The sequence below is a fragment of the Bos mutus genome, chromosome 19 (genome assembly GCF_027580195.1).
Source record: "Bos mutus isolate GX-2022 chromosome 19, NWIPB_WYAK_1.1, whole genome shotgun sequence".
Lineage (NCBI taxonomy): Eukaryota > Metazoa > Chordata > Mammalia > Artiodactyla > Bovidae > Bos > Bos mutus.
The window spans coordinates 41,053,942-41,071,427 of NC_091635.1; the positions used below are offsets into that span (position 1 = coordinate 41,053,942).

The 17,486-nt window shown below is 38.6% G+C and overlaps 1 protein-coding gene across 3 annotated transcripts in view; it reads left to right on the forward strand.

Annotated features, from left to right (window-relative positions):
• SSH2 (slingshot protein phosphatase 2) overlaps positions 1-17,486 on the forward strand; it is a 246,358-nt gene that overhangs the window by 58,607 nt on the left and 170,265 nt on the right. For 2 of the 3 annotated variants that reach the window (XM_070390313.1, XM_070390312.1), the window contains exon 2: positions 8,244-8,324. The exons of the other annotated variant lie outside the window; for it this stretch is intronic. In XM_070390313.1, the coding sequence (XP_070246414.1) occupies positions 8,244-8,324 (81 nt within the window). The remainder of the gene's footprint in view (positions 1-8,243; positions 8,325-17,486) is intronic. 3 annotated transcript variants of the gene reach the window in all.

The window sequence follows — 17,486 nt, forward strand, 5'->3', positions numbered from 1 at the left end:
CTTCTCCTAGGGCTGCCATAAGTAACAAGTGCAGCTTAACAACAGGAATGTATTTTCTCTCAGTTCTGAAGCTGGGAGTCAGAGATCAAGGTATTAGGAGGATTGATTTTTTTTCTGAGGCCTCTCTCCTTGGCTTGTAGATCTGTCTTCTCTGTCTGCAGATGATCTTTCCTCTGTGTGTACCTGTGTCCTGATTTTCTTCTAAGGATGCCAGTCATACTGCATGACAGCCCACCCTGATAACCTCATTTTAATTTAATTACCTCTTCTCCTGATACAGTCACATTATGAGATACTTGGGATTAGGACTTCAACATATAAATTTGGGGGGGGTGCGGTGGGGAGACACACTTCTGTCCATAACACTACCTTAGAGTCTACAGAAGGATCATGGGTTGGCCATCAGTCTGATTTTTGCATTCCTGACCCCTTCAATTATAAGAGAATAAATTTGTGTTGTTTAAGCCATCAAGTTTGTGATAATATAGCAAATGAGGAAATAAATACAAGTCACTTGGATCTAACAATAGGAGATTGGTTAACTAAATTATGGAACATCTATTAATATACAATGGAGTATCATGGAGCCATCAAAATCATGAAGTAAATGTCCTTTGATGAATGAGCGGATAAACAAGACGTGGCATATACATACAATGGAATATTATTCAGCTTTAAAAGGGAAGGTAATTCTAATGCCTGCTACAATGTGGATGAACCTTGAAGATATTATGCTAAGTGTAAACAAGCCAGTCTCAGAAGACACACACTGTATAATTCCACTTATAAGAGGTACCTAGAGTAATCTAAGTCATAAAAACAGGAAGTAGAATAGTGGATGCCAGGAGGTATGGGAGGGGGAAATGAGTAATTTTTTTTTAATGGGTATAGAATTTTAGTTTTGCAGGATGAGAAAGTTCCAGAGATTGGTTGAACAACAATGTGAATATACTTAACACTAGTGAAGTCTATACTTAAAAACATTCAAGATGATAAATTTTATTTTACCACAGTTTTAAACATTTTAAACAAAGGTAACTTTAAAAGGCAGGAACAGAAAAATAGATGCAGTGTGTTTCCATTGTGTGCTTTAGAGAAAGGATATGTACACATGTAATGGGTATGTGTACAGTATATCTCTGAAAAGATACCCAAGAAACTAGTGCAGTGACTACTTCTGGGAATGGGGTTGTAGAGAACTAGGAGGTGTGGGGGACAGTGATGGGAAGAAAACAAATGTTCTCCAACAGCTTCGGAATCTTGTTTACCATGTACATACTAAAATAATGTTTTTACTAAGTTCATAGATACAGAGAACAGATTGATAGTTGCCAGAAGCAGGGAGTGGGCAAAATGGGTGAGAGTGGAAAGGTGCAAACTTCTAAAATAAATAAGTCATGGGAATGCAGTTTTTTAAAAGGAGAAAAAAGAATGGTTTTAAATGTGTAAGTTGGGGTTAGGGACTGCAGAGGTTTTCTCAGCTGGGTCCTCTGTGAGTGTGTGCGTGCTCAGTCACTTCAGTCATGTCTGACTCTTTGCAACCCCATGGACTGGAGCCTGCCAGGCTTCTCTGTCCATGGGATTTCCCAGGCAAGAATACTGGAGTGGATTGCCATGCCCTCCTCCAGGGGGATCTTCCCAACCCAGGGATCAAACCCACGTCTCTTGCATCTCCTGCACTGCAGGCAGACTTTGCAGGTGGCTCAGACATTGCAGGTGACTGAGCCACCACATCTTTAGGCTACAAGATTGCTTTGTTCAATCTAGTTACACTTCAGTGTCATGATAAGTAAAACCTATTTCTTATCCTGACCTTTAAATGTGAAAAGCTCTTAGCCCCCAAGTGGTCATCAGGCTTTAGGGCACACATGTATTTTTTTTTTTTTTTGCTGTCTAAAAGTGTATTTTCAAAGTCTCTAGTTCTTTAAGAACAACTGCAATTTTTTCACTTACTTAGAGCCCCTTAAAAAGTTGGGAAGAGAAAAGAAGGAAAAAAGGAAAGGTAAAAATATAATAATCATAAATGTTTTCTGCTTCTTAAAATCACTTAAGCTGTAACAAAAATAGAATAAAAGAGACAACAGTAGAAACAAGTTTGGGCTCTTGTGGGGTTATTTCTTAAGACTTCTGCTTGCCAGTTGTTAGGTAACTGCACAAATTAACAGGCTTCAAAACATCCTCCTTAGTACATGAGACTTTGCATCATACATTCCATATAAAGATTGCAACATTTTATTACTGTAATTGTTGCTCAGAAGCTGTTCCGAATTGAAATTTCTTGTATATATGGATGTGTTTTCCTTACCTGCAGTGTTAGCCCTTGTTTTTTCTCCAAATGATACTTGGCCAAAGGGCGATATTTCCACGGAGCCATATCCTTATCTTTGTGGTTTTTGCATCTCCATATAAGCAGGAAATCAAATTGCCAACATCCGCTGGATCATGGAAAAAGCAAGAGAGTTCCAGAAAAACATCTATTTCTGCTTTATTGACTATGCCAAAGCCTTTGACTGTGTGGATCACAATAAATTGTGGAAAATTCTTCAAGAGATGGGAATACCAGACCACCTGACCTGCCTCTTGAGAAATTTGTATGCAGGTCAGGAAGCAACAGTTAGAACTGGACATGGAACAACAGACTGGTTCCAAGTAGGAAAAGGAGTACATCAAGGCTGTATATTGTCACCCTGCTTATTTAACTTATATGCAGAGTACATCATGAGAAACGCTGGACTGGAAGAAACACAAGCTGGAATCAAGATTGCCAGGAGAAATATCAATAACCTCAGATATGCAGATGACACTACCCTTAGAACAGAAAGTGAAGAGGAACTCAAAAGCCTCTTGATGAAAGTGGAGAGTGAAAAAGTTGGCTTAAAGCTCAACATTCAGAAAATGAAGATCATGGCATCCGGTCCCATCACTTCATGGGAAATAGATGGGGAAACAGTGGAAACAGTGTCAGACTTTATTTTTTGGGGGCTCCAAAATCACTGCAGATGATGACTGCAGCCATGAAATTAAAAGACGCTTACTCCTTGGAAGGAAAGTTATGACCAACCTAGATAGCATATTCAAAAGCAGAGACATTACTTTGCCAACAAAGGTTTGTCTAATCAAGGCTATGGTTTTTCCTGTGGTCATGTATGGATGTGAGAGTTGGACTGTGAAGAAGGCTGAGTGCCGAAGAATTGATGCTTTTGAACTGTGGTGTTGGAGAAGACTTTTGAGAGTCCCTTGGGCTGCAAGGAGATCCAACCAGTCCATTCTAAAGGAGATCAGCCCTGGGATTTCTTTGGAAGGAATGATGCTAAAGCTGAAACTCCAGTACTTTGGCCACCTCATGTGAAGAGTTGACTCATTGGAAAAGACTCTGATGCTGGGAGGGATTGGGAGCAAGAGGAGAAGGGGACGACAGAGGATGAGATGGCTGGATGGCATCACTGACTCGATGGACGTGAGTCTCAGTGAACTCTGGGATTTGGTGATGGACAGGAAGGCCTGGCGTGCTGCGATTCATGGGGTCACAAAGAGTCGGACACGACTGAGTGACTGATCTGATCTGATCTAATCTGATAAGCTAAAAACTAGTTTTGGAACCTGTTCAGTTATCTTTCCCTTTTCTTTGGAGTTTTACTATAGCTAATCTAGAACCAAGTAAAGTGCTTATTAGTTCTTAGTAGGGGTATAGTAAGTGGTAATGAATACTCATGGTTATGTAGGGAATGCAAATTTGTCTGGATTTAGAAGTAAAACACTTAAAATTTTGTAGAAACAAAATTTCCCTTGATGGCAAAAGTTCCTTTGAAAGAGAACTTAGCCCAAATGTGTTAAGTGTTTTACTTTCAGGGAGGAGATTATTATTACTTTAGTTATATGTATTATTATTGGTAGCAGTAGTATTACCAACATGAATAGCTGCTGCTGCTGCTGCTAAGTCGCATCAGTTGTGTCCGACTCTGTGCGACCCCATAGACGGCAGCCCACCAGGCTCCCCCATCCCTGGGATTCTCTAGGCAAGAACACTGGAGTGGGTTGCCATTTGAAGTCGCTCAGTCACGTCTGACTCTTTGCGACCCCATGGACTGCAGCCTACCAGGCTCCTCCGTCCATGGGACTTCCCAGGCTAGAGTACTGGAGTGGGGTGCCTTTGCCTTCTCCAAACATGAGTAGCTAAATTATGCTAAGTGTTTTTCCTACATCATCTCTCATACAGTTTTTCCAGTGACCCTATTAGATAGATGCTATTGTTGTGCCCATTTTTATGGATGAGGAAATTGAGCTTAGAGAGATTAATTAATGTGTTCAACATCATGTGACTAGTAAGTGACAGAATCAGGATATAAACTCAGTTTAGTTAAGATTTGGGCTTGATAGTTCCAATGCAAGAATATTATTAACAGTTTAACTCTATTGTCTTCAAAATTCCTACTGAAAATGACCAAAGGAATATTGTAAAAAGGAAGATAGAAAGAAAAGATGAAAAAGAAGGGAAAAGAAAATTGATACCTGCACTACAAACTTGGCACAGTCACTGTTGTCATGTTAGAAGAAACACTGGAGGACTTTCTACAACATGAAATTCAGGCAAGATCACCTGAGAAGGGCCTACTTTTAGGTTGAGGCAAGGGCCTACCCACCTGAGAAGTACTAGATGTAAACTAAACTCACCCGGGGACTGAGTTTAAGGAAACATCTTTTATTCCTAGCTTACTAAAAATGTTTGAAACCAAAAATGACCTTTAATTTTATCAAATGTCTTTTACTATTTATTTAGATAATCATATATTTTTCTCATTTTTCTTAATTATATGCTAAATTATATTAATAGAGTTCCTAAACATTCATTCTTAGAATAAACTCTTTATATTGTCAGTGGAAATAATAAATAGCCTATAATAGGAATAGAAAAGTTTGATTTCAGCCAAACTGAGGGCTATAGCCCAAAAGACAGCCTCGCAGAGAACTGTGAGGAACCACTCCAGAGGAGCATGGGTTTCAGCATAGGTTTATACCTTGTCAGAACAAAGAACATTAGACAAGTCAAAGACACATTTATTTAAGATTTAAAAAAAAACAAAAACAAATCAGCATGTACACAGCCAGTCAATATGGCCTTGGTTCCTGGGCAGGAACTCTTATCATCAAGGGAGTACCAGCATTGGAAGGAAGGCATTAATCTTTATTTTTAACATGGACATTCCGTACTTCTGGTCAGTGCACCTTATTTTTTTTTTAATGATTAATGCAGATGTACAATGTATGTTTGATAGGCCACAAACAGGCTGTTTTAGTTAGCATAAAATTCCAGTTAAATCATGTACAAGCCAGCATGACTTCCACATACCTCAATATGTAGGAGTTTCTTCTATCAATTGTCATAAGCAGTTAATTGAATTTCAGTTAATAAGTATGTAGGAAAGTCTTAACTTTAGGAATGCAGATGTCATTATAGGACCTCTTACTTTTTTAATATAGAAATTTATTTGATTTACAATATTAGTGTCAGATGTATAGCATAGTGATTCGATACTTTTATAGCTCATACTCCTTTAAAGTTATTACACAGTGCTGACAATATTTCCCTGTGGTGTACAATATATCCTTGTTGCTTATCTACTTTATACATGGTAGTCTGTACTCTTAATCCCATATTCCTATCTGGCCCCTCCCCTCCCTCTCTCTACTGGTATCTTCTAGTTTGTTTTCTATATCTGTGAGTTTGTTTCTGTTTTGTTATATGCAATATTTGTCTTTCTCTGTCTGACTTATTTTACTAAACATGATACACCCCAGGTCTATCCATGTAGTTACAAATGGCAGAAATTCAGTTTTTTTATGGCCAGTAGTCCATTTTTTATAAAAGAACCTCTTTCTTGAAAGGTCATTTTGGAAGAGCTCATGTAACCATGCTGCAATATATACAAGAATGAAAACCTAAAAGTCGTCAACTAGTGTAATTAGGATTAAAGGCTATGGTTTTTCCAGTGGTCATGTATGGATGTGAGAGTTGGACTATGAAGAAAGCTGAGCACCAAAGAATTGATGCTTTTGGACTGTGGTGTTGGAGAAGACTCTTGCGAGTCCCTTGGATTACAAGGAGATCCAACCAGTCCATCCTAAAGGAGACCAGTCCTGGGTGTTCATTGGAAGGACTGATGCTGAGGCTGAAACTCCAGTACTTTGGCCACCTCACACGAAGAGCTGACTCATTGGAAAAGACCTTGATACTGGGAGGGATTGGGGGCAGGAGGAGAAGGGGACGACAGAGGATGAGATGGCTGGATGGCATCACCGACTTGATGCACATGAGTTTGGGTGAACTCTGGGAGTTGGTGATGGACAGGGAGGCCTGGCGTGCTGCGATTCATGGGGTCGCAAAGAGTCGGACACAACTAAGCGACTGAACTGAACTGAACTGAATGTGTACTTTTCTCTCTTGATAGTGACAAACCATGTTTGATATGCTTGATATCATCTATATCTGTTGTGATATAAGGAATTTGGGAGAATTGAAAGCAGCTTTGATCTCTGCCTTTTTCCTGCAGATATTTTGTTTGTTATTTATTAATGCATTAGCTTTTCTAATATGACTTTCAGAAGTAGTCACACATTTTGTAGACTGATTTTTTTTTAAGACAAAGGAGAATAAATATTCTCATTTTCTCCTCCTCCAAAATGCAAGGGAATAAGAAAGAGACTTTGCATTTGCAAGACCTAAAAATGATTTTAAATATTTAATTGTTTGTTTACTTTCTGAAAGAGGAAGAGAGGAGAAATGGAATATGAGACTTGGTTGTAAGGACAAAACCCAAAAGTAGGCAAAGGATCAGGGTAGGAAAAGATAAGAAGGAAATAAAACAGAAGGAAGTTACCAGAAGTAGGAACTCTGAACTTTACTCTGTTTATCTGCACTCTAAAACTCATCTCTGCAGGTATTCTACGAGTCGAAACAGTCTCAGCTTTGAAAATACAAAATATCAGTCAACCATGATAGCCATAAAGTAGTTGTGTATGATTAAGCTTCAGCCACAGATAGTGACAATTTTTTTTTTTTGCTTGTTTAATAGACTTATTGAGGTCTGATTGATAAACAAAAAAACTCAACATAGTTAACATATCCAATTTGATGAGTTTGGACATGTGCATACATCCATGAAAATCATCATTGGATAATCAAGGTAATAAAAATATCTATTAACTCCAAAAGTTTCCTTAGGCTCCTAGGGGTTTTGTTGTTTGTTTTGTGGTAAGAACATTTAAAATAAGATGCAGACATCTCTTCAAGACCCTGATTTCTATTCTTTTGGATTTGTACCCAGAAGTGAGATTGGTACATCATATAGTAGTATGAAGTTTTGATGACATAAGTGTATACGTCTCTATGTAGGGATAACTCAAGTTGCCAGTAGCTGTTACCCAAACAGCAAATATTAGAAGAAACTTAGAAGGAAATGGCAACCCACTCCAGTGTTCTTGCCTGGAGAATCCCAGGGACGGGGGAGCCTGGTGGGCTGCTGTCTATGGGGTCGCACAGAGTCAGACAGGACTGAAGCAACTTAGCAGCAGCAGCAGCAATGGGTCACAATTGGAGCTTTTGTGGGTGTGTGCTCCTTTTAGTCATAAGGGAAAATTCTCTTGTGTTACCAGCTAATTGTTTCACCCCTGTGTCTCATTTTTCTTATCTGTCTTCTAGACAGATTTTGAAAAAGAGATTGGAGAGTGGAAGAAAGGTTTTAAATTGTTTTCTGGCATATATCAGTAGGACTTGGCTAGGGCATGTGTTTTGGCTCTCCTTATAAACACTTGTTAGCAGAGGACTAATGAGGCTGGCTAGGCTAGTGGTTCGAACCCCTAATCGTGCGCTGTTACATTCGAAAGCCTGTCTCTAAACAGTCATTGAATACATACCTTTGAATATGAGGACAAGTGAACACAAACCTACCCTGTTCTGGAAGAAGTCCAGAGTACATACTCTGAAGGGTTAGTAGCAACATCTTTACAGAAAAAGGACATCCCATGGCCCAGTTGGAAACCACAGAAAATGCTTCAGCTAATCCAACATGCCTCACTTTTCCTAACCAATCACCTTGTTGGCTTTATTCTCTCCAAAACAGCCATTACTAATCAGAATCAGCTTTTCACCTATGAGCTAACAGCAACTCAGTGATTTCTGCTGGCCTTTCTCCTCATGCTATGGCCCCAGTATCTGGATCTCTGAAATAATCTCGTTTGTGTTGCAGAGCTCTCACCTGGAAGACAGTGAATCCGCAGCATTACTTTGCTGTGAATGTGAAGACTCAGAAATCTTTAGTGATTCCAATGTACGTAGGTATTTGTCTTTCTACAGCCTTTGGTGATTCAGGTGAAAGTTTTTAGAGTAAATATGGCTCTTCAGTGCAGCTGAGATAGTGCCAATTATTTTATCTTTATCTGTTTGGCCTAACTCAGCCAAATAGCTTGGGAAGGCAAATAAGTGACTTGGAATGAGCATATGTATAAATAGTCTGGTGTATGTGTATGTGTAATAATCTCCCCTCAAAGCATATCTATCGACGTAGATAAATGCTGTACCCTGGAACCTTAAGTAAGTCTTCTTCACTAAGGAATGTGGTTGTTTTTGTGGGTTTTTCACATTTTTTTTTTTTGGTCTTTTCCCTGTGACAGCTGGTATTGGTGCTGCCACTGGACCTTTATTCCCCACATACAAAGACCTAACATATCCTGGCTGTTGATAACTTTAAGACAAAGTAGTGTTATAAATCCTAGAGAGTCAGCCAGATCATCTCGAACTTAGAACTATCTAACTACATTTCATGAGGTATTATAAATTGTATTGATCTCATCTGGAGCCTGGCCTGCTACAGCCCATGAGGTCACACAGAGTTGGACGTGACTTAGCCACTGAACAACATCTGATCCCCAGCATAGTTTTCTGATTATTGCAAATTACCCACGGAATCAGGCTGAAGTTAGAGAATGACTTAAGTCAACTACATATTGCTTTCAGTAAGATAACTGCCTTTGCAAGCCATAGTTCAAACTAGGTTTTACAAACCTCGATCATAAATCTGGATTCTGTCTATTCCAGAATGCTTATTGTGCATAGTAGATATTCTATAAGTATTGTTAAAGTTTCACCAATGGAAACTCTGTCTCGAAGTTGTGCCTATCAAGTATACCAGCATAGTACTGTCTGCTTTAAACTGTCTTTACTTCACCTTCATGGCACAGTGAAGGTGATCATTGGTTTAGGACCTTGTTCAACCATTATGTTGATTCATCTGGTTGCACTTCATTCCGCACTGATGAAGAGTCTGAAATGGCACGAAGTCAGTTGCTGTGACTCACTAATAACTCACTTCCCTAGGACTTGAAAACATTAATGAATTCACATGAACACTCATTTATTATCTACACGTAGGAGATGACAGACTGAGGGTGGAAAGGTTATATTCTTTGCCTAGTGTTGTGCGATAAGCAGGAGCAGCACTGACATCAGATCTTAGCTGGCAGCCGTCAGTGCGCACATTATCGGCAGGCAGCATCATCAGTGATGGAACGTGTACTGGTCTCCTTACGTGTAGTATCCTACAAGATTTATTTGGTTCAGTCTGCAGTGGGGTCCTCTGCACTTGGACTGAGGATGTTTTTAATCCTTCTTGTTTTGGCTGATTTTTGTCTTACAGAGATCAGTGCATGGCAGTCCACATAAAGATTTTTATGAAGTTGGACATGTAGGGAAAAGATTCTAGTTTTAATAGTTTTCTCTATTAGGAAAAATTAGATGGATATATATATTTGCAAATTACTCTGGATTGCTTGATTTTTAAAAATATTTATTCATTTATTTATTTTTGGCTGTGCTGGGTCTTCGGTGCTGCAAGCGGGCTTGCTCAGATTATGGAGGGCGAAGGCTACTCTCTAGCTGTGGTGGGCGGGCTGTAGGGCACATGCGCTCGGTAGTCACAAGTTCAACGACCCTAGAGCATGCTGACCTCAGTTGTTGTGGCAAATGGGCTTAGTTGCCCCATTGCTTGATTTTATTGCCAGAACTTTCAGTCATTTAAGTCAGGTTTGTTGCCTCTCCGGGAGGCAAAACTGGTTTCATGTACTTGACTGGCTTCACCTGTGAAGGTACTGGATCCTCCTGTTTTGTTTGTTCAAGGAGTATTTCCCACATTTTTTATTTTTTTAACCTTCCCATTCCCACTCTTCACATCAAAGGAGATTGAAAAGGTCCTTCCCAGTATGAAGGTTTAAACTCTAAAGCAAAATTATTTGCAGAGCAAACTGACTGAAATCCCCACTTTGGATTTTCTTCAAAGAAAATGGTAGGGATCTTGGTAACTATTTGAAATAGAAGTTAACTTGTAATGAAAAGTAGAAGATAAAGAACTTTTTCAGTCAACCTTGGGATAACAGAAATATGAACTTTGGTCAGCTATATTCATTCCTTTACTTACGCATGGATTCATTCATTCACCAAGTTTTGATTGATTCTTATGTACAAATTCCCAGTCCCAAGGCTGTGGGAGTTAGGCATAAAATATCAAATCTACCGTAAGAGCAAACATACAGCTACAAGGTAAATAAGGTCTGAGAATCGAATGTAAAACATGGTGACAGTAGTTAACATTGTATAATTGAAATTGCTAAAAGAGCAGAACTTAAAGGTTCTCACTAATGTATATATATATATTGTATATATATATATAACCTGTATATATACATATATATTACTTATGTATACTCACCAATACTAATATATATATATATACATAAAGTATTAACCAGATGAGGGGAATCGTTTCACAATGTATTCATATATAAATCACCACAGTGTACACTTTAAATAGCTTACAATTTTATTTGTCAATTATACCCCCAATAAAGTGGAAATTAAAAAGAATTTACTCTAGGAGAATGTATCATCTACCGTTCAACAGATTAGTCTCATGGTATTCATGGAAATGCAATACATGGGGAGAAGAGAAGAGATCTGTGGGTGAGTGGAAGGAGATTTGGCTGGAGGCAGAGAGGGATGAGGGCTTGGAAGAGGGCTGGCTGCCTGACATCGCCTGAGGGTTTCATGAAAGAGAGGAGAGGAATGTAGAGAGACCTCTGCCCCTTCCCTGGCATCACTCAGCCTCTAGGGAACCAGAAACAGGGTAGAAGCATCAGCAGCTAATTCTCCCTCTGCTATGCACAGGGTCGCTGGAGGCCTCCATAATGGGAAGAGGGACTGCCTGCCCTAGAGCACGGTGAACCTGTGACTGAAAGAGGTCACAAAGGAAGAAGACACTGGCCCAGGCAGCAGGAGTTTCACTTTGGCTCCAGATAAGAAAGAACGTAAACAGGGACTAGAGCAGGTTGGGTACTGGTGGCTGCAGCAGCCCCTGAAGACTCCTGAGGGTTCTCTTCGTTTCCCATCCTCATACCTACTGCTCTCCTGCCTTGAAGGAAAAGAGCTCTGCCTGACCCGGGTTTCCAGTTATGGTGATTGTGGGCTTAAGCTGAAACAACTGGATTCATCCCCATTGTAGGGTTATTTCTTCCCTAGCCTATAGGTCAGGAAAATGCTTGTGTTAGTTTATCTCCTAAGAATACAACTTAATTCTTTGTCTCCTTTCTGTGCTCTTCTGACTCCTCCCCTACCCTACCAGGCTGGAAGAGGGATGGATACTCCTTTGCTTGGATATTATATCCTTGGAGGGAATGCATTTTCCCTGTGTGCAATCAAAACACATTTTGTGTTTGAATAGCCCAGTAAAAGGGAGAGGTGTTAGCTTTTTGTTGTTAAAGAAAGAAAAGGAAAGCTACACTCTAGAATTGAATGTGAAGAAGGCAGATGAAAAGAAAGAAAAATCTAAAATGTAAAAACTGTTTGGTTTAGAATACTTTACATTTTTTTTTTTTTTTTTACTTTACAATATTGTGTTGGTTTTGCCATACATCAACATGAATCTACCACGGATGTACACGTGTTCCCCATCCTGAACCCCCCCTCCCACCTCTCTCCCCGTACCATCCCTCTGGGTCATCCCAGTGCACCAGCCCCAAGCATCCTGTATCCTGCATTGAACCTGGACTGGCGATTTGTTTCTTATATGATATTATACATGTTTCAATGCCATTCTCCCAAATCATCCTACTTTTCCCTCTCCCACAGAGTCCAAAAGAGTGTTCTATACATCTGTGTCTCTTTTGCTGTCTCACATACAGGGTTGTCGTTACCATCTTTCTAAATTCCATATATATGTGTTAGTATACTGTATTGGTGTTTTTCCTTCTGGCTTACTTCACTCTGTATAATAGGCTCCAGTTTCATCCACCTCATTAGAACTGATTCAAATGTATTATTTTTAATGGCTGAGTAATACTCCATTGTGTATATGTACCACAGCTTTCTTATCCATTCATCTGCTGATGGACATCTAGGTTGCTGCCATGTCCTGGCTATTATAAACAGTGTTGTGATGAACATTGGGGTACATGTGTCTCTTTCAATTCTGGTTTCCTCAGTGTGTATGCCCAGCAGTGGGATTGTTGGGTCATAAGGCAGTTCTATTTCCAGTTTTTTAAGGAATCTCTACACTGTTCGCCATAGTGGCTGTACTAGTTTGCATTCCCACCAACAGTGTAAGAGGGTTCCCTTTTCTCCACATCCTCTCCAGCATTTATTGCTTGTAGACTTTTGGATCACAGCCATTCTGACTGGTGTGAAATGGTACCTCATTGTGGTTTTGATTTGCATTTCTCTGATAAGGAGTGATGTTGAGCATCTTTTCATGTGTTTGTTAACCATCTGTATGTCCTCTTTGGAGAAATGTCTGTTTAGCTCTTTGGCCCATTTTTTGATTGGGTCGTTTATTTTTCTGGAATTGAGCTGCAAGAATTGCTTATATATTTTTGAGATTACGTCTTTGTCAGTTGCTTCATTTGCTATTATTTTCTCCCATTCTGAAGGCTGTCTTTTCACCTTGCTAATAGTTTCCTTTGTTGTGCAGAAGCTTTTAATTTTAATTAGGTCCCATTTGTTTATTTTTGCTTTTATTTCCAATATTCTGGGAGGTGGGTCATAGAGGATCCTGCTGTGATTTATGTCGGAGAGTGTTTTGCCTATGTTCTCCTCTGGGAGTTTTATAGTTTCTGGTCTTACGTTTCGATCTTTAATCCATTTTGAGTTTATTTTTGTGTATGGTGTTAGAAAGTGTTCTAGTTTCATTCTTCTACAAGTGGTTGACCAGTTTTCCCAGAAACACTTGTTAAAGAGATTGTCTTTTCTCCATTGTATATTCTTGCCTCCTTTGTCAAAGATAAGGTGTCCATAGGTGCATAGATTTATCTCTGGGCTTTCTATTTTGTTCCATTGATCTATATTTCTGTCTTTGTGCCAGTACCAAACTGTCTTGATGACTGTGGCTTTGTAGTAGAGCCTGAAGTCAGGCAGGTTGATTCCTCCAGTTCCATTCTTCTTTCTCAAGATTGCTTTGGCTATTTGAGGTTTTTTGTATTTCCTTACAAATTGTGAAATTATTTGTTCTAGCTCTGTGAAAAATACCGTAGGTAGCTTGATAGGGATTGCATTGAATCTATAAATTTCTTTGGGTAGTATACTCATTTTCACTATATTGATTCTTCCAATCCATGAACATGGTATATTTTTCCATCTATTAGTGTCCTCTTTGATTTCTTTCACCAGTGTTTTATAGTTTTCTATATATAGGTCTTTAGTTTCTTTACGTAGATATATTCCTAAGTATTTTATTCTTTTTGTTGCAATGGTGAATGGAATTGTTTCCTTATTTCTCTTTCTACTTTCTCATTATTAGTGTATAGGAATGCAAGGGATTTCTGTGTGTTGATTTTATATCCTGAAACTTTACTATAGTCATTGATTAGCTCCAGTAATTTTCTGGTGGAGTCTTAGGGTTTTCTATGTAGAGGATCATGTCATCTGCAAACAGTGAGAGTTTTACTTCTTCTTTTCCAATCTGGATTCCTTTTATTTCTTTTTCTGCTCTGATTGCTGTGGCCAAAACTTCCAAAACTATGTTGAATAGTAATGGTGAAAGTGGGCACCCTTGTCTTGTTCCTGACTTTAGGGGAAATGCTTTCAATTTTTCACCATTGAGGATAATGTTTGCTGTGGGTTTGTCATATATAGCTTTTATTATGTTGAGGTATGTTCCTTCTATTCCTGCTTTCTGGAGAGTTTTTATCATAAATGGATGTTGAATTTTGTCAAAGGCTTTCTCTGCATCTATTGAGATAATCATATGGCTTTTATTTTTCAATTTGTTAATGTGGTGTATTACATTGATTGATTTGCGGATATTAAAGAATCCTTGCATCCCTGGGATAAAGCCCACTTGGTCATGGTGTATGATCTTTTTGTTTTTTTTAAGAAATTGAAATTTTTTATTACATGAAAATTGAAAATACTACATGTTGAAAATGCCATGAATTGAATTAAAATACATACAGCTAATGAGTGAAATATTTGCCTTCTTATCAGATAAATGGCTAGGAATACCAGTATACAAAGAGTTTTTAGGATTCAGTAAGATGGTAAAGAACATTAAAGTAAACAGTTATTTCTACTCCCACCCTCCCAACTATGAGGTAAAGTTTGGATGATACTACAGTTTGGCAAAGAGGAGATCTATTAATGGGGTTGGTTTGGAGAGGAAGTTTAGATTGTTCATGCCCTTTGCCCAAGCAATACCAGATCTGGGGATCCACCCTAAATCTACTCATTAAATATATAGTAACATACATAGGATGTTTATTTTAACTTGGTTTGTATTGGGTAAAACTGGGAAAAACCCAAATGTCTGTCAATAGCAGCTTAGTTAAGTTCATTTGTATAATATAGTCTTTAAAATAAAATGATAGGAAATAACTTTGGATCACATGAAAAAGCAAATTGGAAAATACAGAATATGACCACATTCTTATGAACAAGGGGGAAGATCAGTACATGTTAAAAAAGAGGATTATATTCTTAACTAGGATAAAATTATGGGACGCTTTTATTTCCTAGGTTAAATACAACTGATTTGTAATGATCATGCATTGATCTTACATTTGAGGAAAGTTTTTTCCAAAACAGAAAATTGGTAATGCAAACCCTAATCATACCGAGTTTTTTAGGTACCTTAGTAGTGCACATGCAGATTAATAAGATATTCAAGTAAAATTAAACCAACAAATCCCTGCTGCTGCTAAGTCGCTTCAGTCGTGTCCGACTCTGTGTGACCCCATAGACAGCAGCCCACCAGGTTCCCCGGTCTCTGGGATTCTCCAGGCAAGAATACTGGAGTGGGTTGCCATTGCCTTCTCCATGATCTTTTTAATGTGTTGTTGGATTCTGATTGCTAGAATTTTGTTAAGGATTTTTGCATCTATGTTCATCAGTGATATTGGCCTGTAGTTTTCTTTTTTTGTGGCATCTTTGTAGGTTTTGGTATTAGGGTGATGGTGGCCTCACAGAATGAGTTTGGAAGTTTACCTTCCTCTGCAATTTTCTGGAAGAGTAGGTCTTCTCTAAATTTTTGGTAAAATTCAGCTGTGAAGCCCTCTGGACCTGGGCTTTTGTTTGCTGGAAGGTTTCTGATTATAGTTTCAATTTCTGTGCTTGTGATGGGTCTGTGAAGATTTTCTATTTCTTCCTGGTTCAGTTTTGGAAAGTTGTAGTTTTCTAAGAATTTGTCCATTTCTTCCAAATTGTCCATTTTATTGGCATATAATTGCTGATAGTAGTCTCTTATGATTCTTTGTATTTCTGTGTTGTCTATTGTGATCTCTCCATTTTCATTTCTAATTTTATTGATTTGATTTTTCTCCCTTTGTTTAGAATACTTTACATTTTTAAACTTTAGGTTTGCATTCTCTTCTACGGTGGGGCAGGTGTCTCAGAATATAACAGTACCCTTCTAGTGGCAACATCTACAGAGGTTTTCACATGCAGTAGGGTAAGAGAATTGCTTTGGGAGAGAGAGAATATTTAACTTGGCTAATACTAAATTCAAGATGAAGGATTATAGAATATTAATAAGTTATTAGTATTAAGATAAAGCCTGGTTCAAATAAGTAGCCAGCCTATGGTTTGAAGATAGGAGTCTTAATCTTCAGGTTTCTTTGGAAGCATCCTAGTTTTCATGTATGTTTTAAGTCTTAGAATATGGTGGTGGTGTTGTTTAGTTGCTAAGTCATGTCCAACTCTTTCTGACCCCATGGACTGTGTCCTGCCAGGTTCCTCTGTCCATAGGATTTCCCAAGCAAGAATGCTGGAGTGGGTTGCCATTTCCTTCTCCAGGGGATCTTCCCAACCCAGGGATTGAACCTTTGTCTCCTTCATTGCAGGTGGGATTCTTTACTGCTGAGCCACCAGGGAAGCCCAGAATATGGTGTATAGAATGATAAAATTAATGAATGATTTGTTGGCTTAAAAAGTAAAACTACACTTAGGAGGGGAGAACTGGAAATTGCTAAGAAATCTACTTTTCTAAATCTCTAGAAATTATGAGCACAAACAAGATGTTTGTAGATAAACCTACAGCTACAGTGATAACAAACTGGTTGGATGCAAAGTAATGATGGTATGTGGGCCAGCGAGCATGTGCATCTGGTCATTTCTGATGATTTGTGTTTACCCTCTTCCTTTCAGCTCCCTGTACTGTGTGTGTGTTTTATTTCTTTTTCAGACTCACTTGCAGAAACACCATTTCACTAGCCAACACACACAAATGTAAAAAGAATTTAAAAAGGGAAATTCATTGCTAAGGCAGTGTGGGTTTTATTACGAGTTTCAAATGGCCAGTTAGCCAACAGCGAACAGCTGTCTAACCAGAGTTCAGAATGATTTGAGTTTTTTCTGCCTCACTTCTGCTGCATAGCGAAGAGATTGCTGACTAGAGCACCTGGTCAGAAAACAGGTTAAAAGTGTTGCTAGTGGCAGAAACAGCTTCACCATGAACAGTATTCCTATTTTTCTCCCGTGGAGGGACTCTGATCCAAATCATTATGCCAGTAGAAAGCCTATGATAATTTTTGTTGTTGTTGTTCCAGAATAAGGCATATCTCAACTGTTTTTATCCTAGAATAACAAATGAGAACTAATGTTCAGCTTTTCTTTTTTTAAAGTCTTAAGTGATTTGAAGAGAAATGAGATTTGTAGTAATCTTCGGTACAAAGGCTACTTTAAAAATTAGCTTTATAGTTTAACTCAGTGGCTCTCATCTTGGCTGCATGTTAGAATCATCTGGTGACCTTTTAAAATAATTTAATAACAGGGTCTTACCTCAGTCCAGTTAAACCAGGATCTCTGAGTGGGACCCAGATATTGGTATTTTTTAAAGGCTTCCAGGATTATTCTAATATAAATCCAGGATTGTGAAAATGAAAGTGAAAGTGTTAGTCTCTCAGTCATGTCCGACTCTGCAATCCCATGGACTGTAGGCTGTCAGGCTCCTCTGTCC